Raw genomic sequence first — 25789 nt, 5'->3', positions numbered from 1 at the left:
AAGACTGGTCTTGTGAAAAATGATATCAATCTTTTTAGTTTCCAAAGCATATGAAAGGAACTAGAAACAACATTCGAGACTTGACTTAGCAGGGTTTAAAAAAGGTTTGGCTATCTTCATAAAAGAAAAGTCCATAAGCCATTATGAACTTGGGGAAAATCCACTGCTTATTTCTAGGAAAAGCAGTATAAAATGTATTGTACTGTTTATGGGATCTTGCCAGGTACTTGTAACCTGGATTGGCCACTGTTGGAAACAGGATGCTGGGCTTGATGCACCCAAACTGTCCCAGTATGGCAATACTTGTCCTGCGTAAATCGAGTTGCAGTAATCAAATTTTAGTAGGACTAGGGATTGAACTAGGGTATGGAAGACTGATTTTTTGAAGAATGGTCTTAGTCTCCTCAATTTCCATAATGAATTGAAAACACAAGACCACTTTGGAAATTTGGTTATCAGTTTATAGCGACTCCTAAGATTTTCATAGTTGAGTCAAGGGGATATGTGATGTTCTCATTAGTAAATAATAAAAGATTTATAGTGCGATGAGAATTTGTAACTATTAAGAATTTAGGGGTATGTTTACTAAGGCTCATTAGCATTTTTAATACACCTATAAAGTTAAGGTGCATTAAACACTAACTGCGTGCCAATACATTCCTATAGGCACATTAGCATTTGATGCATGTTAGCATTTAACGCATGTTTAAAATGCTAACATGCCTATAGCACACCTTTGTAAACACAGGTATTAGTTTTATCGGTATTGAGTTTTAATTTGAAATTGGATGCCCAAAATTCCATTACAGATATACCTGATCTGATGATATGAGTAATTTAACTATTTCTTTAGTGAATGGAATATACAGTGGGGGAAATAAGTATTTGATCCCTTGCTGATTTTGTAAGTTTGCCCACTGACAAAGACATGAGCAGCCCATAATTGAAGGGTAGGTTATTGGTAACAGTGAGAGATAGCACATCACAAATTAAATCCGGAAAATCACATTGTGGAAAGTATATGAATTTATTTGCATTCTGCAGAGGGAAATAAGTATTTGATCCCCCACCAACCAGTAAGAGATCTGGCCCCTACAGACCAGGTAGATGCTCCAAATCAACTCGTTACCTGCATGACAGACAGCTGTCGGCAATGGTCACCTGTATGAAAGACACCTGTCCACAGACTCAGTGAATCAGTCAGACTCTAACCTCTACAAAATGGCCAAGAGCAAGGAGCTGTCTAAGGATGTCAGGGACAAGATCATACACCTGCACAAGGCTGGAATGGGCTACAAAACCATCAGTAAGACGCTGGGCAAGAAGGAGACAACTGTTGGTGCCATAGTAAGAAAATGGAAGAAGTACAAAATGACTGTCAATCGACAAAGATCTGGGGCTCCACGCAAAATCTCACCTCGTGGGGTATCCTTGATCATGAGGAAGGTTAGAAATCAGCCTACAACTACAAGGGGGGAACTTGTCAATGATCTCAAGGCAGCTGGGACCACTGTCACCACGAAAACCATTGGTAACACATTACGACATAACGGATTGCAATCCTGCAGTGCCCGCAAGGTCCCCCTGCTCCGGAAGGCACATGTGACGGCCCGTCTGAAGTTTGCCAGTGAACACCTGGATGATGCCGAGAGTGATTGGGAGAAGGTGCTGTGGTCAGATGAGACAAAAATTGAGCTCTTTGGCATGAACTCAACTCGCCGTGTTTGGAGGAAGAGAAATGCTGCCTATGACCCAAAGAACACCGTCCCCACTGTCAAGCATGGAGATGGAAATGTTATGTTTTGGGGGTGTTTCTCTGCTAAGGGCACAGGACTACTTCACCGCATCAATGGGAGAATGGATGGGGCCATGTACCGTACAATTCTGAGTGACAACCTCCTTCCCTCCGCCAGGGCCTTAAAAATGGGTCGTGGCTGGGTCTTCCAGCACGACAATGACCCAAAACATACAGCCAAGGCAACAAAGGAGTGGCTCAGGAAGAAGCACATTAGGGTCATGGAGTGGCCTAGCCAGTCACCAGACCTTAATCCCATTGAAAACTTATGGAGGGAGCTGAAGCTGCGAGTTGCCAAGCGACAGCCCAGAACTCTTAATGATTTAGAGATGATCTGCAAAGAGGAGTGGACCAAAATTCCTCCTGACATGTGTGCAAACCTCATCATCAACTACAGAAGACGTATGACCGCTGTGCTTGCCAACAAGGGTTTTGCCACCAAGTATTAGGTCTTGTTTGCCAGAGGGATCAAATACTTATTTCCCTCTGCAGAATGCAAATAAATTCATATACTTTCCACAATGTGATTTTCCGGATTTAATTTGTGATGTGCTATCTCTCACTGTTACCAATAACCTACCCTTCAATTATGGGCTGCTCATGTCTTTGTCAGTGGGCAAACTTACAAAATCAGCAAGGGATCAAATACTTATTTCCCCCACTGTAGATGGTAACATTGTCTGCATAAATGAATGTTGAAAAACCATTTTTCTCCAGTAAATTGCGTAATGGAATTAACATGATGTTAAATAGGATGGGGAACTATAGAGAGCCCTGAGGCACTCTACAAACAGGGATCCATGGTGATGAAATTGTACCTGATTGTTTCACTTGGTATGATCTAGAGCTTAGGATGCCTGAGAACCATTTTAACATAGCTCCACAGATTCTGTAGTGGTCAAGGATGTTTAGAAGGATATTATGATCAACAGTGTCAAAAGCACTGGACATATCAAATTGGAGTATTAGTATTTTATTACCAAGCTAAGTTCTCTCCTCAGTTGGGGGGGAGGAGTTAAGATGGCGGCTCGAGCTGGAGACTCCGCGGTTAGCATGAGCTGAAACTCTGCTGTTCAACCTTATTTTGCTTTTCCATATGCCGCACACTAAGAGGAGGAAGGGGGTGGTAAAAGGTTTACTACCGCCAGCCCGATTACCTGCCCCTGGTCAGCAAACGCTTCTGCGTTATGTCTCCAGCACCCCAGCGAATACCGGCGAGAGGGACCCCGCATTTGGATATGTTGAAGGAGCGACATCTCCATTAGGAGTAGAGACATCATTATCCTCACCAGACCTTAATCCTCCGCTTTGTCCTGCAATCGAGTATTGAGGATGCGAAGGAACCGGAAGTCGGTGACCGGAGGCCCTCAGACGGAGGTACTCTGCCCCAGGAAGCAGACGTTACAATCATGGAACATGCGGTTCCCCAAGTGGTAACTCTACAATCCATTTGGTCAGCCATCCAACAACTAACGACTCTGGCTACAAAAACCTCTCAGGATATGGCTTTGCTGGTAAATAAAATAGATGCTTTAACGTTAGCTCATGAGGATGTAAAAACAGATTTGTCTATTCAAAAAACTGAAATCTCATCTCTGAAAGCAGTAACAGATACTCTGATAAAAGAAAATCAAGGTTTCCTTAAAATTAGAAACTCTTGAAAACTATAATAGACGTCTGAATCTACAGATTTTAAATTTTCCTGTTTCACCTGGAATCGCCCCGATTGATTTCTTGAAAAAATATTTGATGGAAGTTTTGGCTTACCCTCAATCTGCAATTCCACCGATAAATAACATTTATTATTTACCTGAATCTAAACAATCTAAGGCGAATCCAACAGAAAAGATACAGACACCTGAACTGAATTTACAAGACTTATCAGCACTGTTGGAGGAATCTATATCGGAAGTATCAACTCGAAGGATGCTTTTGGTGTCATTCATTTTCGAGCAGGATATGAATGCTTTATTAAGACTTTAAGAACTCAAATAAAGAATTTTGTGGTCATAAAATCTGGATCTTTCCAGATGTGGTTAGATCCACACAAGATCGTAGAAAAGTATTTCTTGCTTACAGAGAGGAGGTTAAAGCAATGGGAGCTTCTTTTGTATTGGCTTATCCATGCAAATGCTGTATTAAATACCTGGGAAATAAGTACATCTTTTTTGAACCAGGTCAGCTCAAAACGTTTATAGATAGTAAGAAACTGTCCAGATAGTGATTGATGAGTATTAAGAAATAGTACATAAAGCTGGGGGTATACGAGCCAGGCCATTTACGTTAATGTATTACTTTTATGTTTCTCCTTTAACTAGATGTCTCCTCTCCCTATATTGATTGTGGTCTAAGAAAGCGATTTATTTCTTTTCTTTATGTTTATTTTACCTATTTTCAGAGAAAGCAATATTAGTTGTGGAGATTAACATTTTTTCCTTTCTGGGTATTCATGAATAATGCTATCTCTGTAATTACTTCGCTGTATTTCCGATTTATAAGTATCATCTTGTAAATTTTGAAAACTTGTGTGTGTGTTCTAGAGAGAGTGAGAGAGAGGTTAGTTTGGATGTTAGAGATCCAGTGGGAGGGGGGAGTATTTGAGGGAGTCTGCCACTCTCCTTGTACTTGTTCTGTGTGCCACATGTGATGTTACTGAGGTGCAGCCCGTCAACTCCTTGTGAGAAATGTCTCTGACCTGCCTTCTGTGATGTGTGCTGCTGTTGATCGTATCTGTGGTCTCGGGACAGCCTGTCTGCTGACACCATCACCGAGCCTGTCTGCGTCAGACTTCGGAAGATCTGGGCACGCTTGAGTGTTGAAAAGTAGCAGCAACAACAATGAAAAAGACCTGCCTCTCTCCTAGCCCCAATCGTAGCTACTCTTTAGTGTTTTGTTTTGTTTTTTAATTGTTGGCTCGTGCCAGAAGGCAGATTAATGATCGTGTGAGGACGACACTTTCATGCAGTTGCTAACAGTAAAAATAAAGACGTATGGTGCCCTCGAGATGAATTAAGTGTATTGTTTTGAGATGTCAGTGTTCAGGCTGCATTTTTTCTTTTTCGTAGAAATCCTGAGTTTCATCAAAAGGAGATTAGGCTGACAGGCGGTCTCAAAGCGCTAGTTTTCTGAGTGTTAGGGAACTTGTTTTAGTCATCTCACATTGGTCGTCTCTGCAGCCGCTCCTCCTCTCCCCTCTGACGTCGCTGTGCTCCTCCGGGGTCTTCTCCAGGGGCAGTGACATAAGGTTAGAGGCGGAGCGGCTGCAGAGACGTCAGCCAATGTGAGATGGCTGTCTTCGGAGGTGTGTGTTAGTTTTAAGATCTTTTTTGTGTTTTTTCTTTATGTTCCGTTTGCTACTGCTGCTGAAGAGGATAAGCAGCAGCGACCAGACAGTTAGTTTTTTCGGCTGCGGGTGGCGAGGCGGGTGATGTGGTTGGGGGGGTAGGGGCTTAGTGATGTGCCGAGGGGGGGGTTGTGTGATGCACGGGGGGGGGAATGCGCCGGGGGTTAGAGGTGTTTCGTGGGCAGGGGAGGGGCTTGTGTGATGCGCCTGTGTGGGTTTGTGGGGCACTGACCATTGTTGCAATTCGTTGAGTGTCAGTGCTCCGCCCTTACGTCATCACGTTTGACGTGTGGGCGGGGCTGACAGTCATGTAGGAAAAGTGGTCTCTGCCGCCTCACTTTTAGAACGTTGGGAAAGTGAGGCTTCATTAGAATGTTGGAGGTGCGTTTTATATAGAGAGATGAGTAAATTAGGGGCTGATTTGAGATGGTAACTGTCAGCATTCGTTGTCTAGGGATGGTCCCGGGTCCAGTTCACAGAGGCAGTGGGTTCCCAAAGAATACACAATCCACACGGGTTTGGATATATATATGGAAAGTATATTGTATGTACATATATAGGCTCACAGCACTTAGTACAGGTATCTGTGTGTGTGGGTTTAGATGGGAATCAATGAGAGAAAGGTAGGAATGGGGGGTTGCTGAGAAAGAGAGAAGCCTTGAGGTAGGGCTGAAGGTGTGTGTGTGTGCAGAGAAAGAAAGAAAGAAAAAGCTTAAGAAAGCAGAGCCATGTGCTCTGAGTAGGGCTGGAGGAGAAAAGGGGGCCAGAGCCAGGGGGGGCTTTGGTGGCTGAAGATGTTTATGTGTAGAGAAAGAAAGAAAGAAAAGCAGAGCTTCCCAGAGCCATGTGCTTCTCCTTTTTATACATCAGGAACACAAAGGGATCAAATAACTTCTTTCCTTCCCAGCCAAACTCCAGTTTACTTTCCTGAAGTCAAGGTGACCTTTTTCACAGGTTTTACGCTTTGAAGTCCCTAGTTTTGGAGCCTGTCTGGCTTTCTTTTGTTCTCAAAGAGCCCTGCTCCCAGATGCCCAGAGAGGACATAGGTATGTTAATTAGGGGTAATCAAGAAAACACAGGGCTAGCAGGGAGCTGGGCAACATTTGGTCCATTTGCCATCCTTAGTGATTCCTGAGGGAGAGGGGAGTTCTCAGAAGTCAGAAGCTGGTTTCATCAATTTAAGTATGTCAAGCTGGTTTCATATTAATTTAAGTATGTCCAGCAATCCTGACATCGCCACCACTTTTTTTTTGTGCATGGAGGCACGATGGAAGCAAACCTGATCAGTCACTGTAGTGACAACTGTTCTTGTTCCCATACCTCCAGTTATATAGCTCCTGCTGGTTCTAGCAGGTCCTCTGTCCTGCTTATTCATATCTCCACAATAGTAAGATGTTTAAGACCCCTTATGCCTTATGAGTCCAAGCCTCGTGCCTTAGGTTGGTCAGTCACTAGTGGGCGGGGATAACCCAATATGCCACCTCTTACCCATCTTGGAGAATGGACAGTGCATACAGGATGCAGGCATTTTGGAGGTTAAGGCCTACAGGTATCAGGATACCTGGTATAAAAAGCCCAAATTAACCTGCCAGACTAGAGTGGTACATATGTCTAAGTTTACAGCACATGAAAATCATAACAATGTAGTGTGTGTATTTGTGTGTATGGCAGCCATACACACAAATACACACACTACTTTCCTTCCAATCTGAATTTTTTTTAAACTACTTTCTTCCCAGCATTTACATTTTTAATCTGGCATGTAATTGGGTTTATTTTACAGTTCCATCATCTACCTTGGAACCACTCTAGTCTGGCAGGTTAATTTGGGCTTTTTATACCTGGTATCCCGATACCAGTAGGCCTTAACCTCCAAATTTTTATAGGTTAAACTTTGCAAAGAATTGTACATATGTCTAAGTTTACAGCACATGAAAATCATAACAATGCATAGCAATACTTTTACACCAGTTAAAATAATGATAGGGTGAATTAAAACATTAAAGACATGATCAGCTGTAGGTGAATATCCAAAGTATAATTCCCATGCTGAAACATGGGAGTCCTGTAGCAAATTTTGAACAGTTTGCCTAATTTGTCCATTCTCATAGGTGATGGTATGATTCACTTCTGTGGAGGTTGTTTTCAAATGGTCCATATAGGCATGGAGTTCAGTAGTCTGTGTAAAGTCTCTTCTCCCATGCCCAGAAGGAGTGGATGTACAGCGTATGGAATACAATCTGGAATGTCAAGAGAGTCATTGGTTACCGCCTCCCTAAGAACACTTTGCTGTACAGTTCGAACTATTTACAGAACAATACTTGGTGCAGGGAGGCGGATGTCATGTACTTGGGGAGCAATGGAAAAAGAAATATTTTGAGGAAAGAACATATTAAAACAAAAGTGTCCAGCTCCATGGTAGTACACCCTCTGTGAGACAGTGGGTGAATACAGAAGTTCAGCAGTCAGAGTACAGGAGGCTGAATTGTTCCAGCAGGAGCTGTCCCTCTCTTTAAACTGATGAGGTTCACACTGGAAATGAAAGGGCGTCCGCTGGCACAGGCTAGGATCCATTGGTTTGAATGATGTCCAGTCATTGTCCAGGGGCTGCACCCATGCAAGATGGTCCAAAGGATACATTATCACATTATTAACTTGCACATCAATATTAACAACAGGGTAAATAACTGTATGTTGTCCTGACCATGGGATCAAAGTACAGATAGAGCATCCTTGTTGTGAACAGATTGGAACACTAACCGTCCACCAATCAAGGTGAGCTATAGCAAATTCCGGTAATTTGGTGCTAGCCATCTGAGCAAGAGATGGTGGCCAGTGGCCTAACTTAGACGTGATCAGAATTTCCTTTAAGATAATAATAAGCTCAATCTGTATTTGATCACAGGCCCTAGCCCATGAAATATTCTTTTCCAACCTGTATTCTTCATGTGCTAAAGTCACAATTTTCTGTTCTATAATGGGTGAGATAAGAGCAAAGGTATCTACAATTATATTAGATAGTTTAGCTGAAGCCTCATTAATAATACGTTGTGAGGTAAACCCTTCAGAAGCATGTTGAGCTGTGGATCCCATCTTATTCCAGAGCACCTCTATATCAATTGTATTAAGGGCTCCCAGTGCAGTACCTGTGCCCCCTAAAATGGTGTCCAATAATTCCTGCTTGTATCTAGAGGGATTGGCTGGGGGTGTGACTGACTGCATATCTAACCACGTATTAAGCATATGTATGTGGTTGGCAACAAATTGAGAGCAGTTTGGATATTTGGTAGTGACTAGAAATATTTTAGGAAACAGATGCCAAGTAAGAAAGTGGTATTCTACATCACATAAAGCATCATGGGGTGCATCGTATTTAATCTAAGAAAGTGGTATTCTACATCACATAAAGCATCATGGGGTGCATCGTATTTAATCTGAAATGGTTTCCCCTCCTGGAACATATTAATATCTGAGAGGTACAGAATAGGAGGAGGGGTGGTAGGTAAGCAAAGTACATAAAAAAAGAACGAAGTCTCAGTAATGTGCCGTTCATTACTTTGAATCCACGTATAAGTGATCTGCCAAGTCCCTTTATTCTGACAGGAAATATTGTACAGAATCAAGGCAGGAGGGCCTAGAAAATATTTCTCTGGGGGTGCAATCAATTCTTGCATTCTTTCTAGGGAAGTGGAAATTGGTGGAGCCCACTGTGCGTGAGTGATGTTTAAGGAATAGTACACTGGTCTGTCTTGCACCGAGCAGAAACTCAGGATAACCAGGTCTTTTCCTTCAGGGAATGGTGGGGGTATTTCTTGATAGCGATATACCCCATCTGTGGAATTGGCCCAATCAATTGTGCATATTCGAACAATAGTTCCTGTAATGAGACTTGGGTAAAGGAGAACACATACCACACTAAACAGAAAACGTGCCATACTAGAAGCACACTGATTATTATAGTACAATAACTAACCTACTTATAAACTTACTTAAATAACACCTCAACAGAAATAATGTTTACAAAGTATTATTATCACTATTGAATGCGTGTATCAACTATACAGATACTATACATCATGAGTGACTACTATAGTTACCACTCTTCAAACATCTTTTGTTCGGGGTGCAGCCTTCTGTGCTGTATTCAGGAGTTGTCTGTGCTGTATTCAGGTGGAATCTGAGAACAGAAACTAGTAACCACTCATCATCCATATGGTTTCAACCGAGTGATGTGTTTCCAACATCACTGGTTGTCTGGCCTTAGGATCTGATATAGGCTTGGGCCTAAGGTATCTGTAACCACGTATGGTCCATCCCACTTTGCTGTGCCAAAGGGGAGATTTGGTCTAGGGTTTAGGAGCATGACCTTACTGCCCACTTTGGTCATAAATCAGAATCGTTGGCCTGCACCTCCTGTAGGTAATCCCTAGACTTTTCTGTGTTTGCCAGCATAGTGGTCTGGATTTCTTTTAGGTGTTCTTGCAGGGATTTCATCCACTCATTTGCAAGAACTACAGTCTGATCCTCCGGGAGAAAAGGATGTAGCAGGTTTTCCCATCGAGGCATTGGCCTTCCCATTAAGGCTTCATAGGGGGCAAAACCTGTGGACTTACAGACATTGGCTCTGATATGCATAAGGACCAAAGGGAGGGCCTATCCCAATTTTTCCCTGTCAGATTCAGCATAGGGTTGAGATATGCTTTGATTGTTTGATTCATGCGTTCTACCTGCCCCACTGCTTGGGGATGGCACGAAATGTGCAATTGCTGTTCTATGCCTAGAAAATCAAACAATTCCTTGACTAGCTGAGAAACAAAAGCAGGACCATTATCAGATTCAATAGTCTTAGGAATTCCCCAACGTATAAAAAATTGCATAGTTAAGACCTCAGCTGTGGTGCTGGCAGTTTGATCTGATACAGGAAAAGCCTCTACCCAGTGGGAAAAGGAATCGACTACCGTGAGTAAAAATCTGTTTTTCCTAGCTGTTAAAGGAAGAGGGCCCACATGATCTATCTTTAGTCTCTCAAATGGGCCCCGTGGTGGCGCTCTCATCAGCTGTCCCCTTTTCTTTTTAGGTTGTCTCCCAAATGAAGCACAAATCACACAGGAGGCCACATGATCTTGTATGTCATGTTTCATTTCTGGCCACCAGACCAACATATTTAGAGTTGCCAACATCTCTTCAGTTTTAGGGTGCCCCATGGGACCTGCTCCATGAACCCACTGCATCCAATCTTTCCCTTGAGCTCTGGGGATAGCTATAACCAATCCTTTTTCCTTCTTCACACACAGCATGTCTTTCTGTATAGTGATTGTGAGAAAGGGTGTATGCTGGTAAGTGTTACCTGGGGTGTGTTGCACTAGTTGCTTCAGATTGGAAAGCTCTGAGTTATTGTCCTGCAGTGTACTGAAATAATCTGGTGGTACCACCTGATCATAATCAGTGGAACGTGTGGCCATGGCTACCATCCGGGTCTGCTCATACCAGGGCCATATAGGGCCTACATGACATGCTTCCTTGGCTAGTGAATCTGCTAAAGTGTTTCCTTTCACTAAAGGGCCTTTCTTTCTGTGTGCTTTCACCTTCACTAAATGAACTTAATGAAATTTTTCACTGAGTTCTTGTGCCATGGCCCATAGTGCTGAATTTTTCTACAATGGATCCATCTGTGGATTTAAAGTTGTGGCTCAACCACCATGGCAGCAATGCAATGGAACTTCTGAATACGTAATCTGAATCTAAGATTATCTGTATTTCAGGGTGGGAGGCAGTTATCAAGTAGGCATTGTGATTTAGCATATTTTTGAAGAGTGCATTTGACTTGTAAGTTGTAAGTGGGTGAAGGCTGACCAGATTCTGTCTGCTTGGAAGCATAGTGGTGAAGGATCATATAGATTAAGAAAATGATCTATTGATTTTAGGGAGTTATTTAGTTCTTGTCTGATTTTAGTTATTTTCTGCTCGAAATATGACTTCAATTGATCACCTGTTGGAGTGGATTCATTTGTAGTAGTTACAGGTTGAGTATTCAATAGTTTATTTACTAGTGTGTAAAGTTTTAATGGATTAACTGTTTTTTCGCCTATAATCTTTGAATAGTAAGTGGTTTTTGCTTTGATAATCATGCTCTTGTATGATTTTAGGAGTTTTGTCCAATTAGTCCATTGTTCATTGGATTTGTTTTTGATTCAAATTTTTTCTTCTCTTCTACATTTATGTTTCATTAGTAGGAGGTCTTCATTAAACCATGAAGATAACTTCTTTTTTTGGTTGGGATTTGTTTGTAATTGGTGCAAGTTTGTCTAGAACAGTTTTGCAAGTGTTGTTCCATTATTGGATGAAATTAGTAGATGGATTAGAGGAAAGTAAGTTACCAAGTTGTTCGTTTGACCAAAGTTTTGAGGGGGTCAATTTTACATCTGGTTTTGAAAGTACGTGATGTGTTAGTAAGCTAAGATGAATGGGTGGATGCTTTCTTGTTTATCTTGAAAGAAAGTCTGCTATGATCTGACCAAGGTTTTCGGGACATTGTGGTTCAGGTATGTGAAAGTTAATAGGGTCTGTAAATTTGGTTGCTAAAAAATCTAGCTGATGTCCTTTGATGTGGGAGGACATTCCATTGAAGAGTGAGAATTGCCAGACATCGATCAGGAAATCAAGGAATTGTTTAGTATGTACATTAGTAACATTTTCAAGATGTAAGTTGATATGTCTAATCATAACGATATTGTCATTATTGACATATATGCTGGATATAAATTCATTAAGTTCGGCCTCGACCAGATTCCATCTATTGGGAGGACGATATAGTAATAGGAGGCAGATAGATTTGGAAAGGGAATTGTCTTTTATAGAGTAGGTTACAATTTCTAGGTTGGGTGATTGCAATTCAGTAATAGGTTTTACCTGGAGGAATGATTTATAAATAAACTAAGCCATCTCCTCTCTTCTTGGGAAATGAAGAATGATGGTGGGGAGTTTAGAAGAACTCAATGCCAATTTAGCCCCCCCCCCCCCCCCCCCCCCCCCCATCTCAGGCTATTTGAAGAACCCAACAGTCAGAGGTTATAAGGGGCCATCTTGCTTGAAAAAAATTCAGCATCCCCCAAAGATGGTGACTTCTTATTCTGGCTGTGCTCTCTTGGAGCATGTCAAAAGCTCATCCCTTGGTTTGACTGGGGAGCTGGCTGGGCTTTCTGGGACCTCTGGTGTCTAGGTCTGGAGTGGGGCCCCTGGTATTGCTGGGAAGGTCAGGCCAGAGAAGTATATCTACACCTTTGAAAATAGTAAGATCTCATTTGAGCTCTGACCGAGAACCTTCGAGAAGTGGAGGCCACAGAAGGAGAGGGCCTAGAGAGTTGCATTGGGACAGAAATCTAACCTGTCCCCATGGGAATCTAACCCATCCCCGCTCATCTCTATGAGAATCTAACCTGTCCCCACCCATCCCTGCTGCAAGTAATCTCCATTTCCACCCCAGCCCACCCAGCCCCGTTGCACCACTGCACTGCTTCGCTCCTCACTACACAGTCAACCTCCCACTCCCCCCAAGAAAGCCAGAGTTTATAAATACTGGTAAAAGTAATGTAAATGCATTTTCTTCCATACTCTGCTAAATAAAAATTTTTTTTAATGCACATAAAAAAGTCTGTGAGAAGCATGTCCCCCTTTCCTTTCCCTCCCATCCATTAGTAACATTCCCCCTCTCTTCTCCATCCCCTTCTATTCCATGTGCTCTATTTCCCCTTTCCCTTCCTCCTTCTCCATGTATGTCCCCCTTACCAAATTTTATTCCAGCTCCCTCCCTCTCTTCCTTTTTACAACTTTCTTTCACCCATGCCCCGCCATGAACAACCCCATCAGCAAATGGTAAAAGATGGATAGAGCGGGATACTCTTAGAAAACCTTTAAAAGTTCACCTTTTTCTTGCACAAACATTGAGATATGGATATTTAACATATATTCTCTTTAAAAAAAGTGTTGTTTTTAGCACTGTGGATTATTCTTCCCTCCCCTCCCCTCCCAAGTCTTGCGAGGCCGCCGCTTGAAGTCTCAGCAGCCATTTTAATGAAACAGCTGCAGAGAGAGGATCGGCAGCAGCGAACAGAAAACCTGCCCCACGACCACCAGAATATACAGCAGTATGCTTGGGGAGGGCACCCGGGGCTGGAGGGTAGATGTTATTGGACTCACCTATGGTCCCCGCAGGGTTCGGGTCCATCCCCACGGGATCCCTGCAAACCTGGGTCCATCCCAACGGGATCCTTGCTAGCCCCGTTCCCATGCAGCTCTCTAAAAGGGACTTTATGGTATCAGTTCTTTTCTTGATGAGATCAGTGATTTTCTCCACTTTGTCCCCAAAAAGATTGTCATCCCAGCAAGGGATGTCTGCCAGTTCTTGAACCACTGGTTCTAGGTCTGAGACATTCAAACATGCGAGTCTGTGCATGCCAATGCCTAATGTGGAACTTTGGACGGCATCATCAAAAGCATTATAGTTTGCCCAGGCCCCAGTGCTTTTGGCACTTCTGCTTGGCTACTAACGCATGGAGTTCAGCAGTTTTGTCCGAGGATAGAGACTCTTCAAACTCCACTGCATTGTGCATCAAGTTCCACAAGTAGATTAGCTCTTGTACAGCTGATAGGACGGTATGCAGGATACAAGCATAGAGCCCTGGTAAACCTTCCTCCTATGAGACTCCAAGATTCTAGCATCTAGTCTTGGAGGTGTCAAGGTATGGGTACTAAAACTCTTAGCTCTCTTGAGAGTGAAATCAACCACCACAGAGTGATGTGGCAGTTGTTGCTTCTCAAATCCAGCAGCCTTTTGGACTCTATAAGAATCCACCCTCTGAGGTACTGGCTGCATAGAGAGAGGGGTCTCCAAATTCTTCATCTGTGCTTGCTGAAGGATGCTGTGCACAGGCACTGTCACAGCTTCCCTAGGAGGATTCTCATAGTCAAGTACATCCAACACCTCAGCCCTGGGCTTATCCTCAACCTCCTTATCAAATGGGATGGGCCTAGCCACCTCCCTAAAAAAAAAAACTAACAAAGGAGAGTTCCTCTAGTGGGGACTTTCTCCTCTCCTGAGGTGGGGAGGGATCTGATGGAAGACCAAAGGAGCCCTCCTCCGAGTCTCCACTGGTTCTATTTCATAAGTACATAAGTAGTGCCATACTGGGAAAGACCAAAGGTCCATCTAGCCCAGCATCCTGTCACCGACAGTGGCCAATCCAGGTCAAGGGCACCTGGCACGCTCCCCAAACGTAAAAACATTCCAGACAAGTTATACCTAAAAATGCGGAATTTTTCCAAGTCCATTTAATAGCGGTCTATGGACTTGTCCTTTAGGAATCTATCTAACCCCTTTTTAAACTCCGTCAAGCTAACCGCCCGTACCACGTTCTCCGGCAACGAATTCCAGAGTCTAATTACACGTTGGGTGAAGAAAAATTTTCTCCGATTCATTTTAAATTTACCACACTGTAGCTTCAACTCATGCCCTCTAGTCCTAGTATTTTTGGATAGCGTGAACAGTCGCTTCACATCCACCCGATCCATTCCACTCATTATTTTATACACTTCTATCATATCTCCCCTCAGCCGTCTCTTCTCCAAGCTGAAAAGCCCTAGCCTTCTCAGCCTCTCTTCATAGGAAAGTCGTCCCATCCCCACTATCATTTTCGTCGCCCTTCGCTGTACCTTTTCCAATTCTACTATATCTTTTTTGAGATACGGAGACCAGTACTGAACACAATACTCCAGGTGCGGTCGCACCATGGAGCGATACAACAGCATTATAACATCCGCACACCTGGACTCCATACCCTTCCTAATAACACCCAACATTCTATTCGCTTTCCTAGCCGCAGCAGCACACTGAGCAGAAGGTTTCAGCGTATCATCGACGACGACACCCAGATCCCTTTCTTGATCCGTAACTCCTAACGCGGAACCTTGCAAGACGTAGCTATAATTCGGGTTCCTCTTACCCACATGCATCACTTTGCACTTGTCAACATTGAACTTCATCTGCCACTTGCACGCCCATTCTCCCAGTCTCGCAAGGTCCTCCTGTAATCGTTCACATTCCTCCTGCGACTTGACGACCCTGAATAATTTTGTGTCATCGGCGAATTTAATTACCTCACTAGTTATTCCCATCTCTAGGTCATTTATAAATACATTAAAAAGCAACGGACCCAGCACAGACCCCTGCGGGACCCCACTAACTACCCTCCTCCACTGAGAATACTGGCCACGCAATCCTACTCTCTGCTTCCTATCTTTCAACCAGTTCTTAATCCATAATAATACCCTACCTCCGATTCCATGACTCTGCAATTTCTTCAGGAGTCTTTCGTGCGGCACTTTGTCAAACGCCTTCTGAAAATCCAGATATACAATATCAACCGGCTCCCCATTGTCCACATGTTTGCTTACCCCCTCAAAAAAATGCATTAGATTGGTGAGGCAAGACTTCCCTTCACTAAATCTGTGCTGACTTTGTCTCATCAGTCCATGTTTTTATATATGCTCTGCAATTTTATTCTTAATAATAGCCTCCACCATCTTGCCCGGCACCGACGTCAGACTCACCGGTCTATAATTTCCCGGATCTCCTCTGGAACCCTTCTTAAAAATCGGAGTAACATTGGCTACCCTCCAGTCTTCCGGTACTACACTCGATTTTAGGGACAGATTGCATATTTCTAACAGTAGCTCCGCAAGTTCATTTTTTAGTTCTATTAATACTCTGGGATGAATACCATCAGGTCCCGGTGATTTACTACTCTTCAGCTTGCTGAACTGACCCATTACATCCTCCAAGGTTACAGAGAATTTGTTTAGTTTCTCCGACTCCCCCGCTTCAAATATTCTTTCCGGCACCGGTGTCCCCCCCAAATCCTCCTCGGTGAAGACCGAAGCAAAGAATTCATTTAATTTCTCCGCTACGACTTTGTCCTCCTTGATCGCCCCTTTAACACCATTTTCGTCCAGCGGCCCAACCGACTCTTTGGCCGGTTTCCTGCTTTTAATGTATCTAAAAAAAATTTTACCATGTATTTTTGCTTCCAACGCTAATTTCTTCTCAAAGTCCTTTTTTGCCCTCCTTATCTCCGCTTTGCATTTGGCTTGGCATTCCTTATGATCTATCCTGTTACTTTCAGTTGGTTCTCTTCTCCACTTTCTGAAGGATTGTTTTTTGGCTCTAATGATTTCCTTTATCTTACTGTTTAGCCACGCCGGCTGACGTTTAGTCTTTTTTCCCTTTTTTCTAATACGTGGAATATATTTGTCCTGAACCTCCAGGATGGTGTTTTTAAACAGCATCCACGCCTGATGCAAGTTTTTTACTCTGCGAGCTGCTCCTTTCAGTCTTTTTTTCACCATTTTTCTCATTTTGTCGTAATCACCTTTTCTATAGTTAAACGCTAGCGTACTTGATTTCCTAGTTTCACTTCCTTCAATGCCAATATCAAAACCGATCATATTATGATCACTGTTATCAAGCGGCCCTCGTATCGTTACCCCCTGCACTAGATCATGAGCACCACTAAGGACTAAGTCTAGTATTTTTCCTTCTCTTGTCGGCTCCTGAACTAGCTGTTCCATGAAGCTGTCCTTGATTTCATCAAGAAATCCTATGTCCCTTGCGTGTACAGATGTTACATTAACCCAGTCTATATGCGGGTAATTGAAATCCCCCATTATTATTGTGTTGCCCAGTTTGTTTGCGTCCCTGATTTCCTTTAACATTTCCGCATCCGTCTGTTCGTCCTGGCCAGGCGGACGGTAGTACACTCCTATCACTATCCTTTTCCCCTTTGCACATGGAATTTCAATCCACAGTGATTCCAAGGAGTGTTTTGTTTCCTGCAGAATTTTCAATCTATTTGATTCAAGGCTCTCGTTAATATACAATGCTACCCCTCCACCAATCCGATTCACCCTATCACTACGATATAATTTGTACCCTGGTATGACAGTGTCCCACTGGTTATCCTCCTTCCACCAGGTCTCAGAGATGCCTATTATATCTAATTTTTCATTTAGTGCAATATATTCCAACTCCCCCATCTTATTTCTTAGGCTCCTGGCATTCGCATATAGACATTTCAAACTATGTTTGTTGTTCCTAAGTACATCATGCTTAGTACTTGACAGTATTAATTGGCAATCTTTTGTCTGATTTTTATTGTTATTTAAAGATACCCGATCTACTACAATCTCTTTTGCAACCTCACTATCAGGATACTCTATCTTCCCTGTTATGGTGATATCTTTGAAAGATACCTTATCCCGAACCATGCTCTTTTGAGCGACTGTCAGCCTTCCCCCCATTTCTAGTTTAAAAGCTGCTCTATCTCCTTCTTAAACGCCGATGCCAGCAGCCTGGTCCCACTCTGGTTAAGATGGAGCCCATCCTTTCGGAATAGGCTCCCCCTTCCCCAGAATGTTGCCCAGTTCCTAACAAATCTAAAGCCCTCCTCCCTGCACCATCGTCTCATCCACGCATTGAGACTCTGGAGCTCTGCCTGTCTCTTGGGCCCTGCGCGTGGCACAGGTAGCATTTCAGAAAATGCTACCCTGGAGGATCTGGATTTCAGCTTTCTACCTAAGAGCCTAAATTTTGCTTCCAGAACCTCTCTCCCACATTTTCCTATGTCATTAGTACCCACATGTACCAAGACAGCCGTCTCCTCCCCAGCACTATATAAAATCCTATCTAGGTGACGCGTGAGGTCCGCCACCTTCGCACCAGGCAGGCAAGTCACCAGGCGATCCTCACGTCCACCAGCCACCCAGCTATCTATATGCCTAATGATCGAATCACCAAGTACAACAGCTGTCCTAACCTTTCCCTCCCGGGCAACATTTGGAGATATATCCTCGGTGCGAAAGGATAATACATCCCCTGGTGGGCAGGTCCTGGCTACAGGAGTACTTCCTACTTCACCAGGGTGATGCTCTCCTTCTAGGAGACCTCCCTCCTCCAAGGTAGCACAGGGGCTACCTGACTGGAGGTGGGACTTCTCTACAACATCCCTCTAGGTCTCCTCTATGTACCTCTCTGTCTCCCTCAGCTCCATCAAGTCTGCTACTCTAGCCTCTAGAGAACGGACACGTTCTCTGAGAGCTAGGAGCTCTTTGCATCGGGCACACACATATGACACCTCACCAATTGGGAGATAATCATACATGTGACACTCAATGCAAAAGACTGGATAGCACCCCTCTCGCTGCTGGACTGCTGACTCCATCTTAGTGTTTTTTGAGTTTTTCCGTAATTTAAAACTTGCTAAAGTATTAAGGATATCAGCCTATCACTAACTTACAGTTCCTCCTTTAAACCCCAATCTTCAAGTTCCGAAAGCACAAGCAAAATTTGTTCACTTACCAGAGAAATATCCTCTTCTCCCAGAACTTATTAGAAGGAAAGTGGATCGGAACGGACCTGGGAGTCACTCCGGCGAAGGCTCCGAGGATATGCAGATGAGCTGCAAGTCCTCCACGGCACCTGAGAAGGCAACCGGTGGGAGAGCTGGGCACCTCTCAACCAAGAAAAGGCTTACCAGGGGTTAGGCCAAAGCCAGCATTCCTCCCCCTGACACCCAAGAGCTGTCTGAGTCAGACTCAGCAAAATATTCCTCCTGAGTGGGCTGAATCTTTGTCCACCTCAGCCTACTGGACTGACATCCAGACTCCATACCAGAATGCTGAGGGACAGGCCCTTTCCTGGACACCGGGGGAGTTTCTTCTCTTGATGGGATGGTGAGGAGCACCACCTCTTTCGACACACATGCCCAACGAGGAACCAGCATCAACAAATGTTCGACAGATATTACATGGGTCTCAAGGATTGGTGGGGTGGAACTATGGTCAGTACTGATGCCCTCAAAGCTTTGGCATCACAGCAAGCCAAGATCTGTTCCAACTCTTCCTAAAGAAGTACCCACAACTACTCCTCAGGGGAAGGCATCAGCAAGTATAGTGAATAGAATAGAAAGGCTGGGCCAGGAGAACCAGATGGGAGATGCCACTGAACTTGCAGGCAGTGGAGTGGGCACCTTGGGCTTCCATTTGACCCTGCTGAAAGCCCTCTATTTCATCCATCTTAAAAAGCTCCCTCTGCCATGGAACACTCTGAGAACCAGCTGGGAGATGCCGCTGACCTTGCTTGCAGGCAATGTAGTGGGCACCTTGGGCTGCCAGTGTCCCTGGTGGAAGTCCTCTCTTTATCTTAAATGACTGCCCCTGCTATGGGACATGGGTGCAGGCACACAGCTGTAGGTGCATGACCAAAGGGGCGTGGCTCACCCCTTTGGAACAACTGAGGAACAAGGAGCAAGCCACGCTGCCCACTGCTCCAATGAGGAAGCACAAGGGGTGGTAAGAAGATGGCTCTGGAGGTTACTGTTGTTAAGGGTCCTATGGATTTACATCTTCAGGCATCTGAGATGTCGGGGTTGCCTCCAAATGTGAGTTCTTTTTCTTCCCCAAATGCCTCCTTTTCATCTTGGGGCCAACCCCTCCTCCACAACCTGTTCTGAGGGAAGAGTCAGATTGTATTCTGGTTCCTGGGGGCGCAGTTCTGGTGATGGACCTTTATCTAGGGAGTGCAGCTGCTTCTCATTCTTCTATGTATGGATGGTGTAGGATTGTCTACTGGAAAGGTACTTTATAGTGTTCTGTTTACTGATAATGTTATAAGCACATTCTACTATCTGCACAGAGTATGTCCGCCTTGAAAATATTCTCCATTGTTTTTGTCTCTTGGCATGAAAATAATGGGTTTGGCAGTCTCCAGAAAGATATTACCCAACTAGATTTCTGAATATTTCTGTTATAAGCAAGCTCAAATGCACCGATCAGGTAAAGGGTGATGGTCAACATCCAAGAGTTAAAGCAACTTCAATGTCTCATGTGTATGCTTTATTTGCTTATAGACATCTCCAGAACAGCCACTTGGCCACCCATATCTACTTTCACAATGCACTACTGCTCGAATCAAGAATTAAGTTCAGCCAGTGCTTTGGTCAGAGTCCTTCAAAATGTTTTTTCTTACTAGCTTCAAATTTCAAGCTAAGGGTAGCAGTGTGGCACTAATAATTACATGTTGGAAACAGTCACAACCCAGGAGTCCTCACTTGTGTGGCTGTTTCTTGTTTGTTGATAGAGACTGTATAGTATGCTTACCTGTGACAGGGGTTCTCCCTAGCCAGTTAAGTTAAACCAGTCACACACTCCCTTCTATCTTCTGCAAACATTTGAAGCAAGCTGCGGTACTTCAAGGCAGTGACTACATGGGAATACACACTCAGAAAAGCTGCCTTGGTTTTTCTGAGCTCTTAAAGAGTTGGTCTGTCTTGCTGCTATAAGATAATTTATCCTGCTCTTTATGAAAAACACCAGTACAGATAAGCAATTACGCATCCTTAGATTTCTAGCCTACTTTTTTCCAAAGGGGCATTTATTTTTGAATGGATCAAAAAGGCACGTGTGCAATTGTTGTCATTTAACTTTTTGGTGTATATCTCATACAAATACATTTTTATGACATGCCAATCGGTCTGCTAGGATTTTTGGAGGGATCCATATATCCCATAAATATATGCATGCAATTATGCCAACTAATAACCTTTATTCCGCTTAATAACTTTTCCATTTTTTTCTCAGATTCACATCAAATTTTCTGGACACTTCAGGGAGAACATGAGGATTCTAACAGGGGGAGGTTTTTTTTTCTTTTATTCATGAATATACATGTGCAATTGGCACTCCTTAATCTTTTTGTTTTGCATTATATTCAAACCAAATTTACAGGATCTCTAACACAAGAAATACAAGACTGGATCAGACCAAAGGTCTATCAGGCTCAGTAGTGGCCAATCCAGGTCACAAGTATCTGATAGGATCCCAAAACGTAACTGGATTCCATACTGCTTGCCTTCAGGGATAAGTAGTGAGCTTTTCCATGTATACCTTAATAATGTATGGATTTTTCCATTAGAAATATGACCAAACCTTTTTTTTTAAACCAAAAGATTTGGGGTATCCCAAACATACACAAAATCATACCACCTAGTAACTTTTGGGTTTTGCATCCAATCCACACAGACTTTTCTATGAAAATTGTGATGGTAGAAATTTTGGGAGGATCTATACAACACTTGGCAATTATGCTACTAATAACTTTGGTTTTGCATCTAATCTATGCTAAATGTTTGGACCTGTAAGGATTATGAGACAGCTATTTAAAGGAAATCTATGTATTCCATGAATATGCATGTGTAATTACACTACCTACTGTAATAACTTTGTTTTTTGTATCTGATCCATACCACCATCCTCAGCAAACACACTCCCCCTCCCCTCCACCCATAAAGCACTATCCCCCCTTTTAACCTTCAGATCCTAGCATGTACTGTTTCCCTTCCCCTCTCCAAGACCTTTAAAAGCCCTCTTTCCCTTCTTCCCTTCCAGACCCCAAGTAAGCAGTCTCCCCAGTCTCTAAAACTCCCAGCACCTCTCTGACTGCCTGCTGCTTCTTGTGCCTTTGTATGTTGTGAGTTTGCTTCCAGGGCTGATAGGGGCCTGAGGATTGTAGGAAGCCAACATGTCAGCATTTAACAATGTCATCTCCTAGATGGCAGCCTAATGATTGGTGGAAGAGGGGAGGACCGAAGCTGGCTGGTATGAGCAGCTGATAGTGCTACTTCTTTTCCCATGTTAGCCAATGCAGCATCTGTGACAGAACTGGATTAAGGCACTGTATATGTGAGAGGCCCCCTAAAACTTTGGGCCCTAAGGGGGGAGATTCTATATATGACGAATAAAACATCGGCATTGAAATCAGTGCCATCTAACTGCATGCTATAATTAGCTCCTAGATTCAGGCATCGATTACAGAATACGTTTAGTTAATATTTCAGAACCTTAATCTACGTGCATCCATTTACACCAAGGAAAATGTGGCGAAAATCCCAGCGCATATATTTAGGCACACTGGGCCATATTCTGTAACTAGGCGTGGAAATTTTGAAACACACACAAAATGCCCATTTCCCCGCCTATAACCGTGCCCCTTTTTGTCTGCACGCGTTAGAAGTTTGGCACACATCGTTAAAGAATACGCTTAGCGAGTTGTGTGCCTAAATTCTAATCAGTGTCAATTAGTGCTTATTATTGCTTTTGAAGTACTGCTTTCAGCATTCATTAGCTTGTTAAATTGTGTTATACAATCTGTGCCGATTTCAACGCGGATCTTTAGGCACACTATATAAAATCCGAGGGTAAGTACATGCCTAGTTTGCCTATGCCTTAAACCTGCCCTGCATGGAATATATAAAAAGTAATTGAAGATGCTCCTGCTATCTTTATTTGTGATTACGATGTCTCAGTAGCCACCCACATACTTTATCAATGGAGGTAATTTAATATGTAACCCTAAAATAGCATATTCTCACAAAGCCATCTGGGGTAATTTATATTCTTTCTGCTTCCAGTAAGAATACCATGATTTTTAGTGAGATCAGTAGTAAAATTCAGTCATTTTACAAAGCTGGAATAAAGTGTACTCATTACACAATCCTCGAGCCAGTGTGGTGTAACATATTTTAAATTCTTCCAGAAATGATTTCTTTATAAAGATCAGAAGTTACATCTGTATCTAGATCACGTGCCTGAAAATAAACAAAGTTAAAATTATTTTAAGAGACACTAAACTGATGCTCAATGAATGATTCTGATAGATGTCTTATCTAAAATGTGTGTGTGTGTGTGTGCATGGGGGGGGATATAGGTTAGCTGCTTTGTAATAATATAGAAAGCCTATGAAATACTTGACACACAATGCAATAAATACAACATAAACATAAAAAATGCTTAGCTTGTTCACCCACTTGCCCACCCAGAGCAGGGAGAGATGATCGAGCCTCTCCCACGGGTGACCGCATGGGCTGTGTGGAAGCGGTCGTGCGCCCGGCTCTGCCTCCTCGCCCGCCGGTTCCTCAGCAGGAAAGGGGAGCACTGTCCGGTGGAGCTGCCCCAGGAGCATGGGAGTTATGGAGGTGTGAGGATGCTCTCGGAGGGAACCGCTGAGGCCGCCGAGGTCTCAGTCGACAGCACCGAGACCAGAGCGCAGCAGCCGCGACAAGAGGAGAAGGGGCAACGCAGTGGAGGCCCCAGAGACAGGCTCCGAGGGGCTCAGAGCAAAGCAGTAGCAGCAGCCTGAGGCTGCTGCCCCCCCTCTGGTGTCTACCTCCAACATAGACACAGCTCCCAGGGTTGCGGAGTCTCTGTGCCCTGGGCAACGCATCCGATCATCAGACCGTGAGTAAAGTGCCTATTATATTTCAAGACATTGAGACTTTACAACTGACAAGGCTTGAAAGGCCTGACAGTAAAAACCAAAGTACAAACTGAACAATTGCTAGTGAACTGAAGACACCTTCAGCAGGACGGGCGTGCCTGAGAAGGAGCCTTTTGCACTGCATTTGATCAACCGGAGAATGCAGGCTTGTGAGAAGAGCAGATTGGGGCAACACGGTCTTAATAGTAACCACAGGAAATATATACCATAATGAATACCCTCAAACTACTAATAATAATCTACTCCCTAACACTGATCCACTTAACACTAACCACCCCACTTGCAGAAAACAACATCATACCCATACTACACAATCATCATAGATTGATCAAATACACCACACCTCACCAAACTGTTAACAACCTAAACAAAGGAAGAATACTTACATGTGAATAACCACAACAGAAAGGGAAAGGAGGAAAGGGAATGGGACTTATATACCGCCTTTCAATGGTTTTTCCAACTACATTCAAAGCGGTTTACATATTATATACAGGTACTTATTTGTACCTGGGACAATGGAGGGTTAAGTGACTTGCCCAGAGTCACAAGGAGCTGCAGTGGGAATCGAACCCAGTTCCCCAGGATCAGAGTCCGCTGCTACTCCTCACCTCAACAAAGAAACGACAACTAACAAAAGTCCACTTAACACCAAATACAGAAGACCCATTCCAAACAATCCAAGTGGGCTACGTCAATGCCAGATCTGCTGTAAATAAAACAGCAATACTAACAGACTGGATCATATCAGAAAACCTCGACCTACTCTTCCTCACTGAAACTTGAATCCATGACCAAAAGGATCCTATAATCCTAGACCTGTGCCCTCCAGGATACAAAATCACACACTGGACCAGAAAAGAAAAGAGAGGCGGAGGCATAGCACTAATCTATCGGTCCCACTTTACCACCAAAACCACTGCCGAGTCCATAATACCTCAACTTGAAATTGTCTCAATCAGAATTCCACAACAAAACCCTACTCGATCATGTGAATTGTCTTGTTTTACAGACCTCCAGGTAATTGGAACGAAGGCCAGACCAACTTCATGAACTTCATTTCAAACACATGTGTAACCAACTCCAATACACTAGTACTAGGAAACATCAACCTTCACTTAGAAGACCCGAACTCTATCAACGCACGAGAATGTAAGGAATTTCTCCATTTATGCAATCTCAAAAAGCCACAAATGCAAGCAACCCACGTCATAGGACACACACAATCTCATTTCACACAAACTCTCAACAGACCAGAACCTAACAATAACAAATACGAAATGGACAGAGACACCCTGGACCGACCACTACAAACTAAACTTATCCCTAAATTGGCGGAAGAAAGGAATACAACGAATACTAGAACACACATCCTACAGCACAAGAGGTCAAGTAGACACGAAAACATTCTGGCAACTAATATACAATAATGAATGGGCAACACAAACAGACTCCATATACTACCTAATAGAATGGGACAAAAGATGCAAAAACATACTAGATGAAATTGCGCCCTTACGAACAAGAACCCCACGCAAGCATAACTCGACACCATGGTTCAACATGAACTGAAAAAGTTAAAAACACAAACCAGGAAACTCGAACAAGCATGGAATAAAACAAAAGATGAACATACACTCAACACATGGAAACAAATACAAAGAAAATACAAATATGCAATAAGACAGGCCAAAAGATCATACTATAAAACCAAAATAGAGACAGATAACAGACATGAAGAAATTATACCAACTCGTGAACAAACTGCTAGACACCAACTTGGTCACTACCATGAATACAGACTTCCCATCTGCTGATAAACTTGCGAAGTACTTCAATGAAAAAATTGTAAACCTACGCAACACGCTACCTCAGAACAACACCGACATTGAAAACTTCCTTAATGAATTGGACCCAACCATTGGAGAATACCCGGCAGATCGGACCTGGTTAAACTTCACCCTCCTTACTTACCCTCCTTACTCACCCTCCTTACTAACTTACCGTCGAAACAGTTACCCAGGCGATTAGTAGGTTTACCAACACTCACTGTAAACTAGATACCTGTCCCAGCTACCTAATCAAATCCGCCCCTGACCGCTTCATAGCACACTTCACATCCCACCTAAATTACATGCTTCAGCAAGGCCTCTTCCCTAAGGAAAATGGCAATATCCTACTCACCCCAATACCAAAAGATACCAAGAAAAAAACAAACAAAATCACTAACTACCATCCAGTAGCATCTATCCCGTTGGTGGTCAAACTG

The 25789-nt window shown here is 43.3% G+C and overlaps 1 protein-coding gene across 1 annotated transcript in view; it reads right to left on the bottom strand.

The window, feature by feature from the left end:
* Positions 1–22377: 22377 nt before the first annotated feature.
* Positions 22378–25789, bottom strand: part of LRP2BP (LRP2 binding protein) — a 136437-nt gene continuing 133025 nt past the window's right edge. Inside the window, exon 9 of the mRNA XM_030192651.1 lies at positions 22378–22831. Within this exon, the coding sequence (XP_030048511.1) occupies positions 22766–22831 (66 nt within the window). The 3' untranslated portion in view covers positions 22378–22765. The remainder of the gene's footprint in view (positions 22832–25789) is intronic.

This window comes from Microcaecilia unicolor, chromosome 2 (assembly GCF_901765095.1).
Source record: "Microcaecilia unicolor chromosome 2, aMicUni1.1, whole genome shotgun sequence".
In the NCBI taxonomy this organism is placed as follows: Eukaryota; Metazoa; Chordata; class Amphibia; order Gymnophiona; family Siphonopidae; genus Microcaecilia; species Microcaecilia unicolor.
This window is presented reverse-complemented; position numbering and strand designations above follow the sequence as displayed.